Below are 12,025 nucleotides of genomic sequence, written 5' to 3'. Positions count from 1 at the left end.
CGTCGCTTTCCGTTCAGTTCTGTCGAGATAGAACGGCAACTGTCAGTAAAAATTATGTCCAGAGGAAACGCAACTCGCACTTTAAAGCTTTAAACCACCCGAGACGCCAATCTGGTCATAATAATTGTTCTGACGCCACCGGGACTTGTACAGTTCGTCGCTTTCCGTTCAGTTCTGTCGAGATAGAACGGCAACTGTCAGTAAAAATTATGTCCAGAGGAAACGCAACTCGCAGTGGCAGCTGCAGTCTTTCCCAATTTTTACCCAACCAGCCAAACCCCTTCCGGTGCGTCAGTGACAAGCTGCAGAATCACTGTTAATTATTCATCGAATCGTAATTTTTCGTGTCCGCAGTTAAAAATACGAAGAAACTGCCGAGCGCGCGCACGGAAGTGAGGGCCTCGCGGCGACCGCCCGGCAGTTAACAAAACCAAGAAAATGCCTAGCGCCCGTGCGTGCGTGCCTCGCGACGACTGCCCAGTGTCCCTTGCGCGCATTTGTCAAGCCAAGCGTACCCACTTAGAGCGATTGGCGAAGATTGGCCAAAAAACTCCAGTGTTCGCCGTAATCGTACGTGGCAACACTTTTTTTGCGAGAGATTGCCCCTACGGCATAAGTTGTTGTTGTAGTCCTTTATTGATCGAGGGAAGGCCATGCGGCCAAAGTAGGGGTTGGGGAAGGAGGGGAAGGGAGGAGTAGCCCAGTTAAAGAGATGCGTCCATGAAGACCGCACAGGGTTTCCCTTTAGACCGCGGAGGCCAGGCTAAGGTTAAGATCTACCATTATGGGGTTTTCACGACCGGAGTACGCCCCGGTCTACACTAATCTTGAGAGACCACTCTCTACGCCGAACAGCACAATGGCTCTGATAAAATTTGGATCTTCAAATGGAGGGTCATCTTCTGAGGCATCGGGAGGCATAGCATTGGTGAGGATAGGCCGGTACAGTGAAAACGCAGAGCAGCGCCAGATCAAGTGATCCAGGGTGGCAAATACGGTCATCCAGCAGTGGGGACAGTAAGGAGGTGGAGACCCCGTTGGGTGAATCCATTTTCTAGTGATGTGAGGTGTGAGAGCTGCGTTGGCCCTCGCTTTGTTGACGAATACTTCCGCAGAGCGAGGCATCGGGGGAGCCAGAGCCAGGTAGCCAGGAGGGGTTACGGAAGAAAGACGGCACTTCCGTTCCTGGCGTGCGTGATCAAGTTGAAGGCGAGGGCAGGTGGAGGAGGGCGACGCGTTGTCAACCAGGGGAGGTGTACTATCAAGACGCTCCCGTGCTGCATCATGTGCAGCCTGGTTGCCCCCATCAGGATCCGTGTGACCCGGCACCCATGCCAAACGGGTAGTGATACCATTACGCGCCAGAATGGCGGCCATATATTGGACTCGGTGCATAAGAAAAAGTTTTTGTATGTACAGTGGGGTACACCTTAAAAGGCAAACAGCGAGCGCGTGGCCGCTTCGCGCCGAGAAGTGCCGAGAATCGGAGACAGCCGGCACATGGACACTGACCGCATGCGGCTACGGCGCTCCGCTGCGCCGACCGGTAGAAAGCGCAAAGGCTCGTTTCTCCCGCGGTATAGTGCCAGAATATACTGGGCACTATATTCGAGGCACTATTGCTTGTATTCACTAACGAGGCGCGCATGCAGGCAACCGTGCTAGTGCGCCGTCACTCGTTACGTCGGGCTCCGCGGGATGGCGGCACTTGTTCGTGCTAAGCACATGACTGGGTTGCACGTTAAAAAAATTCTGCTTGTTTCTCAAAGTCCCGTTAGATGGATCTACCTCATGCAAAATTATTTCTTTTGCAGTGCGCAGCCAGAAGTGGCGAAGACCGGAGATGCCGAGCGGAACGCGTTCCGCTCGGCATTCCGCTCCCGCTAGCAGACGACGCTCGCTTTCCTAGCGCAACTCGCAACCGCAGCGCCGCGGTGGCGAGAGTCGCGGCCGGCCGCCTTCTCTCCGCGGCCACGGCGGGGAGATACGGAACTGAAACTAAAGCGTGGCAAACTGTTCGCATGGCGACGCAGTGAAACATCCCCCTCGCGAGGGGCACGATCAAATGCAGAGCATTTCCGGGGGCGCACGACGTTAAGTAGTTTGAGTTACGTTAATGTTGTTGCACTTGTGGCAACTGCTGACGAGAGAGCGCTCGTCAGCAGTAAAATTGGCAGCCTCGGCGCACGTTGAGTCCGAGAGAGGGGAGAGAGTGTCCTTGAAACGTGCCTGAGCGCGCTATCGAATGTTGATCGCGCCGATAGCGAAACGTCTGAGCCGGGCATGTCGAGGCGAGCGATGCGGACAACTACGGACGCCAAGAACGGGTGACATCGTGAGTTAAAGAAATGCTCTGAATTTAAAAAGTCTACCTGAACGAACGCAAAGTATTGTCTCGAGTCCAATGTGAGTGCGATTAATAACATTTCTGTTGACACCACCGTTCAGAATCGGGTTGAAACGGAGCAGACGACGCACACCGGTGTTTTTTATTCTTCGGCGTGCGGGCGCAGTGGCCCAAGCCGCGCCATGTCCGTGGCGCATCGGCCATGTCTGTGGCCGTTTCCAGTGTTGCCAAGCGAACAAACTGACAGCTAAACTTTTCAACGAATACCACATATATACCCGCGGAGGGCCGCCACTTCCGGTTCGGGAGCTCTCCCGTACGCCGTCGGCTTTCACACGCGTGTGTGCTTGTTGTTTATCTGTTTCCACCGGGAAAACTCTCATGCATCTGGAATGCCATAAATAACAACGATTGACCCTTCTAGGGGTTTATCTGACAGGTAAGCACCCTGTGACAACTAAACAACACGCACACACACGCCTGAAAGCCGCAGGCGTACGGGTGGGCAGGATACATCTCGAACCGGAAGTAGCGGGAGCAGACGACGTACCCGTGAGTCTGCGCTTTTTACCGGTCACCTTGCAGTAAATTACACAAAATTTACAGCGTCGCTTGATAAAAAAATTAGCAGAGAAAATTGTCTACTCATGCTTAGCATTCATATGCAGCTTGTCTATAAAGTGTGCGTTCTTTAGAGCCAAACTTGGCTACGAGTGGCAAAAAAAAACGTTTTTTTATTTATGTTTTCTTTTGTTTCTTTTCATCGATTACGTAAATTTAAACCATTATAGTAATACAGTGGCTATAAATGGCTAATCAAGTTGTTTTTATTAAGATGCAAGGTTTACTGCATAGTTGGTTCGTTTAGGCTATTTCTTATTCGTATTTCCAATGTTCTTTCGCGCAATTTTTTTATTTTTTCCTCGTTTTGGGGGGAAGACGCATAAGACGCATATTTTTATTTTGTCAAACGATTTTTGTTAAAAATTTGTTTGATTTTGCTTATTTTTAATAATTCTGTCCGACCAATTATTTACATCTACACTATTAAAACGATTAAGCATGTAACTTCCACCAAATCTGCATTTTTGTGAAAATGCACGGCATTACACGGCTTTTCGCCTTTTAAGCTGTTTTTTCTTTCGCATTTGGAACCTTCTTCTGCAGACTTTTTTAGTTATTGTTTGGTTTTTTGGGAGATGTATACGATGCATATTTTTGATTTTGTCGGACTGCTTTTTTAAAACATTGTATTTTTCTAAATTTTATTTTCTATTTTTTAAAACTTCTGTTTGGACAATCATCTCCATTTAGGCTATTGTAATGATTAAAGGTGGAGCTAGCTTCCACCAAATCTACATATTTCGCGGAAATTCAGGGCATTACATGGTCCCGGCTGTGGGGGTACTCGGTAAAAAATGCTACGCATTAAAACAAAATCGATGGGGTACACGGCATTTTCACAACAGCGTTCAACTACAGCCACATTATCAAGCTCACACCATACGTCGAAGCAGCCATAATAAACAATTTCTGTATTTTTCTGTATGTGTATAAACTTTCTGTTGTGCACCAACTCACATGCTCAGCTCAGGGACATTTTAGTAGAAAAAGCAGCGGTATTCTACTGCGCCACGTTCGCGCCTCTTTCTTCGTTTTCGTTTGTTCGTCTTACCGCGTGATTTACGTCACCAAGCCGACCGGCAAACACGCCAGCCTCTTTAGAATCGAAGTCCTGCGCGGCTGGTGTGCACTTCTGCTCACGTGCCCTCCCATGCAGGTGTGAGGCGGCACACATTATTCTGCAACTGTCCACTTCCACTTCACAGTTTCTGGGAATTTTGTGAACCGGCCACATTAGCTATCAAACATCCCCATTCCAGGAGAATCTCAAAGTGGGCGAACGTACCCTGTGATGTGGTAATGTTGATTGGCCTCCGTAGTATTAGGAGTTCGCGAATGGCCTGGCTGCACAGTGATGCGGACGCAACGCCGACACGACAGTGCTTCAGAGAGAGCGCATCTAAGTTTGTTGCAGTGGAGAAAGCAAAAGACCCTGTCACTATGTGGCTCCGAACGACATTATTTGGGCGGTCCGTTCTACACGCCAAAACGCAAAGGCATTAAATGTGTTAGGCCTGATGGTTATAACGATCAAAAAGAGAAATGCACTCATATTTTAGTAGTCTTCAAAGCGGAGAAAACCTTTTTAGAAGGGTTAAAAATGTTTTTTGTGAAAGAAAACCAGTGCTTTCTAAACAAGCGGCGTGAGCCGTTTCAAAAAGTGGTTTCAGCAGCTGGCGTCGCCTGCCAGTGGTAGCCAAATCCTGGATATTCAAAAGAACAAGCCTTTCTCGGCGTTTTTACTGCACTTCTTCAGAACTTTCCTACCAAGAGGGCACAAAAAGCATCTTATTTTAAAGTTCAGCTACGTTTCCGTGTCCACACTGGTGGTGATAGTTTCGTTGGTTTCATTTGGTGCTCATAACGCTCAAGAGTAGCCAGATTTAAGGCGTTTGTGAAGGCGAATGTGTTGTGCGGAATTCCACAAACCAAAAATGACATTAGAGCGAATGACATTAGGTTTTTGGGTGTAGCAGCAAATGTATAATGGCATTAAAAGTTGAGGCATTAAGCGCTTGCAGTCATTTTTCGTGTACGTGTGGCACGGGTATTATATAATTTTAACGACAAAGCCGGCTCCCTAAGGGGCTAATGGCACATTAAATGTTTCATCACTTAATTCTGTAAATTGTGTTGGTGGCATACTAACAGTCTAGTCTGTAAATATTTTTTGGTTGTGTGATGCTGAGTGCACTGCACGAAACAGGTAATACACAGAAATGTGTCGAAATAGCAGAGTTGGTAGCGCAGAGGCTGCTACTGTGCACAGGTTAACATCCAATCGAATCGCACCAGTGTTTTGTTATTGCTTTTTATCCCCGACTATAGACGCCAACCACCCATGATGATGACTTCACCAACGCAAATCTTCCCGTCTCAGCCCCCCTACCGGTGAATAACTGGTTATACCACTACTTACCACAACTGCAACACCAGAAAACGCACGTTTTCGAAGAATAGGTCACCTAAGGCTTAAGGTCACTTAAGGTCAATAGGTCACCTTAATCGGAACTCCTGGAACGGCTGTTCACTTGAGGCGGCAGCTGCCATCGTCACTGGCCAATCTACTCGGTGGGTTATATTTTTATGACTACATTAAACTTCATTCTGTGAGACTTATTCCACACAGTCTGGAACTGCCCTATAATTTGGCAAGAGAACAGCTACCAAACCTCTAGAGAGTCCTGGGATTTAGCACTGTCCAGCTCGGACCTTTCGACACAGCGTGAGCTGCTAGAGAGAGCCAAGCTGGGAGCCTTTGCTACTGGAGTCCTGGAACTTGGTATCCAACGAGCTGCCTGCACCGCAAGGGAAAGTTTTTATAAAAAACTCCAGGTACAAAACGCATGCAATAGTTCAACCATTAGCAAGCTACAGAATTGGAATTAAAGTGACGCGGGGGTAGCTTTCCTGACTCCATCGACAGGCTTGGGGTCGACTCCTATCCAAACCAAATTATCTGTACTTTTATTTTATCCAATTCTTTTTATTAAAACCAGATATTTCTCAGCGGGACAATGTCGTCCTTTCAAAAAACAAATGCTTTTCCTCTTGGGCTGGTTGGTCGACCGAAACGCTCTGATAAAATCGAAACCCTCATATCGTTATGATCGAAACTCTGATCCAAACCAATGTATCTTTAATTTTATTTCACCCAATTTATTTTCTTTTCTCGGTGTCGTCGGTAATTTTACGGCGACGTTACGTTCCTTTGTGTGCACTAGCCAGGCACTACCTGCGCACACCCGGCGCCATCTACAAGTTCGCTCGGAACACTTCTGCTCTTTTCAGCAAGGAAAAAATTCCCCGCATTTCCCCGAGGGGAAGAATGTGAAAGTGCGAATGCACGAGTTGAATTTGCGCGGTTCGGTAATGTTCGCGAAAGAGAGATCACACACACACACACAACTACAAAGAAAGAAAGATGCATTTATTCACAGACACCTATTTGTGTTGTCGTTGTACTTGATTGCTAGAGCGGATGTCAGCTTTGAAATTTCGTGTCAGTACTCCTTTAAGCAGGTGCATTAGCCCTTCTCACGCCCGATTCTTGGCCAATCCCCCACGTGGGTATGTGCCATGTCAGCGGCCAGGCAGCGCGCGCCCATCTCCCCCCGTTGCCAAGGAAGACGAGGAGATTCCTGGCCAATCACCCACGTGGGTATGTGCCATGTCAGCGGCCAGGCTGCGCGCGCCCATCTCCACGTGCGCGGACATCGCCGGTGGACGCAGGTTCAGGGTCGCTTAAGAAGTGCATTGCACTTAATAAACAGACTCCGATGTTAGGTATCGGTAGCCCAGGGTTAGAATACAGGGTTCTTGAGTCTTCGAGCCCCAGCAACGGTAATTTTACGCTTACCTGAATTGTACCAAGTATTTTCGTTCGTTATCCATTAGGTCGGTTTAGAAGCGATGCTGAACATATCAAGCGGACAATTAACATTCTGCACGGCACCGGAAGTGACGGGATTGTACCCACCTCAAAACGGAATGTCGCAATTTTACAAGCCGTTTCACAGTGACAATTGCCCGACTCCGGATGCCGGCATTTGGGCTCAGGGGGCCAGGTATTCTTTTGCAATAATATACATTCCGAATATTATGCCATGTATTCTTTCGTTTCCGGATTTACTCGTTCACCGCGAGAATATTGCATGTTTTTGTAAATAAATACCAACTCCATTGACATTCGAAACAGTATTTATACTCATGTTGACGTATACGGTCATATTTGTACGCATATATAGCCATATCGAAGGCAGATTATCGTTATAGGCAACGGAGCTTTCAGTTGTAATAAGCAATAGCGCTATAAAAACATTTTCGATCTTTCCAGTACCTTCTGAAAGTCAGTCGTGACCATGAATATTTTTTTCATCGACCTATATATAACTACATTGAAACACATGCACGGGGAAGGTCTTTACATGCGAGTTCCGTGATTTTAAATCCATCAAATGGCATTGCACAGCATTCAGCTGCCACAGATGTTTTCTAGCAGACACAGTTATCAGTGTAAGTAAAGAATATTTGGTTTATCCCACGGGTATACTTCGTGCGATTCCACAGTCGGGCCTGCAAAGCTCAGTCTTCACGCTTCGGGGTATACCCAGTACATCAAAAAGAAAAATACAAATCTAAAGTAAAGCACAAAACAGGTTACTGCTATATAACAAACGCTTTGTCAGAGCTGCAATATCCAAAGAACTAAAATGCGTTGTTAGGTATTTACGACAGGGAATGCAACTCAGGGCGGGGTGGCCTTGGTCAGCGATCGTTTGTGACCCTTAAGTCGTCGCGGCTTTTTCATGCCTTTCTTCTCATGAGAGAGAATGTCCAGGGATTGCTTCATTTCATAGATAAGGCTCCCACGTCGCCTGATGTCGTTTAACGCACACATGTCGCTCTCCTCGGCGTCCGCGAGACGCGCGTAAGTGCCGTACTTCAGCGGCAAGTAATGGAAGGAATACGCCGACGAGAACACCGCGGTCCCTATAAGCGCGAAAAGGAGGTCCTCACGCCCGATCCCTGCTAGCGCTTTCAGCACAGAACCCACCGTGGCGCCCAAGCGACCTCCAGCCAGCATGAAGCAGAGAGCAGCGCCGCGAAAGGGAGTCGGGAACAGCTCGGCCAAGTAGACGAAGTTGAACACTAGCGCGACGCAACTGGCGGTCAGGGTGAGTTCAAGGATGGCTTCACCGATAGCTTGCAAAGATGATTCACTCGGGACGATGACCGTGGCGATGCTTTGTAAGCAAAAGCAGCTGCCCAGGATGACGAAGGCGCCGGTGATGAGCCTCGTCTTGTCCATCTGGTTAACGAGCTTCAACAGCAAGCAGTAGGCGAGTGCGTAGCCACCCAGTGAGGTCAACGTCGCCCACGGGGCCGCAGTGCGCCGCTCCGCGTGGAACAAGAGCAGCGTATAGTACGCCATCATGACGGAAAACGTCGATCCGAACATGATGATCGCCCGACGCCGCACTACTCTCGTCATGTCCGTGGCCAGTGTTGACGTTGAGCTCTTGCTCTCTTCGGCGAGAAGTCTCTGTTCTACTCTTCGCAGAAGGAGCGCCACGCAGTCGTGGTAGGTGTCATTTGATTTGGCGGCAGACAGCATGACGCGTCTGGCTGCCTCTAGCTGGCGGCTGGCGATGAGCCAGCGAGGTGACTCGACGACCGGGAAGAGGCTGAACGGGAGGAAGAGCGCGGGCGCAAGCATCAGAAGCTGCAACAGGAACCAGTTTAAGTGCGGCATCAGTTTCAGGATTGTGAAGTGGCTTTTCGCGAGCATCAGGCCCATGAGTATGCAGAATGACAGGGAAGCTGGTCGGCGTGCGAATGAGCAAGACTCCAGCAAGATGACGATGGCCACAGCATAGAGAGAGGAGGCGCCACCCGAGATAAATCTCGTACACAAGTACACGGGGTACGTCTGGGCGAAGCAACAACCCAGTGTAGCCATCATCACCCCACAAGCACAGCCAACGACGACCGGGCGGCGGCCGAAGCGGTCGGCGCAGTATCCCGAGGTTACGAGAAAGACCATGGCACCAGCCGAGTAGATGGTCGTGGCGAGCGTCTTTAATAAACGCCGGTTGCAGACGAGGTTCCACTCGCTGACAATGCTGCTGTTTGCCTGTTCGGGAACGTAGTCCCAGGTGTCGCACTCGACGACCTCCCGGTTGTTCGGGTCGCTAAGGTTGGTGTAGACCGTGCACCGGCTGTGTCGTCCGTCAGCTTCGACGGGAATAGCGATGCGCTTCCAGTCGTTGGCCGAGAGGTTCACGTGCATTGGCTGACTGCACCAATGGTCGACGTCGGCAGAGATAAGGGAAAAGGCGAGAGCGTGGCATTGTGTGACCCACAGGGCGAACACGACGAAAAGGGCGAGGAGGTTCTGGAATCGACCACTGCCGAAGACTTCCTCACACTCGAAACCCTCACTTGTCTCAATGTCCAGGAGTGTGAAGCCCATTGGGGATAACCATCCGAATGGTCGCATACTGGTTGAGTATTTTGTCCTCCGGTTCGGGAGGCGAAGGAGGACACGGGAGCGCTGCCAGCCGTTTCTTAGTGTCTTCTGCTTCTCATTCGTCAACTCTCGTGCCCTTATTGATGATGATCCTCGATATTCCTCGTCGATGACAAAGAGCACTAATGTGGGCCAACGGAATGGAGTATTTTAAAACATTGTTCCGTCAGCTGTGGATGGTTCGCCAGATTACTCGTAAATAGAGAAAGACCGGACTAAGCTGGGGGTGATTAGGAAAGCTATAGGGGTAAGGTGGAAGAAGAGGAAGTTGTTCAGGGCTGAATTTCAGATTGTTTTCGTGGCAAGGCACTTGAAGGAGTTTGGTTTGACATAAATCCCAGGCCAAACGAGTTACTGGGCAATCATATTATAGCGGTCTCGTAGCTCCCATTCAATTTGGCATCCCTTATATGCTCTCTTTTCGTCTTCAACATTAAGAATATATTGCCATCTAGAGGTTACTCGTTCAGGTGCACTCTTAAGAAATGAAGAGTAGACACATTTAAAGTTCGGGTGGAATGTTCGCCTTTGGGGCTGGCGGCAATGCGAAGTGACGTTCACCGAGCCACGGTGCAGGATTCCTAGTCTAAATATATATATGTTTAGAACACGGCTTTCCCCTACGGAATTATGTGAGATCTGCCAGGCCCTGAGACCCGTCGAACTCTTTTTTCTCAGCTGTCGCCGCTTCTCCTCGGCTTTTCCCATGGATCTGTGGTATCCATCGTGGGTTCGGATCCCACCCGGCGGGCATTTTTTCTCCACTTTCTTTCTTTCAAAAAATGTATCTGAGCTACCACATTTTCCCCTTTGGTTCCCTTGGCTTTCTGCGCTGCTACCTTTATTGCGGTCTTCATTTAGGCAGCCCCTCATTTCCCATTCTAATTCGCTATGTGCATAGCGAGGGTCTCTGTCCTGTCAGTCTTGGTGCCTTACCTAGCTTAAGAGGGTTAAACGCTGGTCGACCGCTCCGAAGATGTCGTAGACGCTGAAGTAACGGCCCAGGGGTTAAAAAGCAAGTCCCCTTCACCCCGAGCCATTATTGTATGAAACTCTATGCCCCGAGCAGTCGGAGTGGTGCTGGCTACCACCCCTAAGCACAGGAAAAAATTACCTTGAGATAAATACCCCAGAGAGTGGAAGGGAAAATAGCCAAGCCGGTAGCGTAGTGGTCATCGCACCAGGCGCGTATTCTGGAGGTCGTGGGTTCGCATCCCACACGGCGGGCATTTTTTCTCCACTTTCTTTCAAAAAAAAAAATCTTACCTACCACATTTTCACATTTTGTTTCCTTCACTTTCTTGACTGCCTACCCTTATTTCTCTCTCTCTCTCTCTCTCTCTCTCTATGCACACATATATATATATATATATATATATATATATATATATATATATATATATATATATATATATATATATATATATATATATATATCCCTTGGTTTTCATCGCTCCTCGCAGAAGACGTCGGGCAAGAGTGGTTACATGCTGTTGAAAATCTAAAACAAGCCAAATTTACTAGATATGCCACACAGCGAAACCGAAAAACAACATAGTAGCTCCCTCGCGACGCTGCTGCGATAGCTTATTTCGATGCAACGGCGCATGCCGTTGCATGTTTTCTTCGTGCCGCGGTCTCTTATGTGGACCTCGGATCACGTGGGGGGCGCAACAAACAAGAAGTAGGGGCTAATGGACCTTTCCCATGACCTCTGTCCGCGCATGCGCTTGCAGGCTTCACCATTACTTTTGTTGGCTCACTCTTATCGCATATACCGCTTCTGACGGATGACACAAGGGCGCCGGGCCCAACACCAAAAAGAAACTGATTGGAACTCGTCGGCATCTGCAGAAACGCTAAGTCATCAGTGGATCAATGACCAGCATTAGAAAACCTGCTAATTTTCCTCAACAGCGCCCTAAAAGAGCGATCTCTGAGCTTACCGTAGCAAAGCGGAGCGCGGTGTGCATGGAAAGTAAGCCTTTAGGCTCTCATTTATGGCCGTGCCTCGTCGTGATTAACAATATTGGACAGCAGCGTCACCGGCAACCATGGCTGAAGAAACACAAACTGTGCTTTCCGTATTCGCCGCTACGAGTGCTTTTCTTGACCAGGAAAATGTCTATTGGCGATAACGAGTAGAGAGGTGGCTTCGTGGTGTTTTGCCCACGCAGTGTGGCGTGATGTCCAATCATTTTAACGCCCGCCCGCTTATTCGAACTCCACTTAATTCGACCAATTTTATGGTTTCGTTTGAGTTCGAAATATATATATATATATATATATATATATATATATATATATATATATATATATATATATATATATATATATATATATATATATATATATATATATAGAAATAAGGGTTGGCAGTCAAGAAAACCTCGGAAAGCAAAGGGGAGGATGTGGTAGGTCATTGAAACAGATAAAGAATTTGGAAAGAAAGAAAGTGGAGAAAAAATGCCCGCCAGGTGGGATCCGAACCCACGACCTCCAGAATACCGGTCTGGTGCGAA

General features: G+C 48.3%; 1 protein-coding gene across 1 annotated transcript; it reads right to left on the bottom strand.

Annotated features, from left to right (window-relative positions):
* Positions 1 to 7,718: 7,718 nt before the first annotated feature.
* On the bottom strand, positions 7,719 to 9,446 carry LOC144159984 (solute carrier family 22 member 6-like). Its single transcript, XM_077691611.1, has one exon. The coding sequence runs from the start codon at positions 9,444 to 9,446 to the stop codon at positions 7,719 to 7,721; it is 1,728 nt and encodes a 575-aa protein (XP_077547737.1).
* Positions 9,447 to 12,025: the final 2,579 nt, after the last annotated feature.

Source organism: Haemaphysalis longicornis, unplaced genomic scaffold, assembly GCF_048455015.1.
Source record: "Haemaphysalis longicornis isolate Haplotype H1 unplaced genomic scaffold, Haemaphysalis longicornis Haplotype H1 scaffold_10, whole genome shotgun sequence".
NCBI classification, from domain to species: domain Eukaryota; kingdom Metazoa; phylum Arthropoda; class Arachnida; order Ixodida; family Ixodidae; genus Haemaphysalis; species Haemaphysalis longicornis.
The sequence above is the reverse complement of the archived record's forward strand: the minus strand, read 5'-3'. Positions and strand labels throughout refer to the sequence as shown.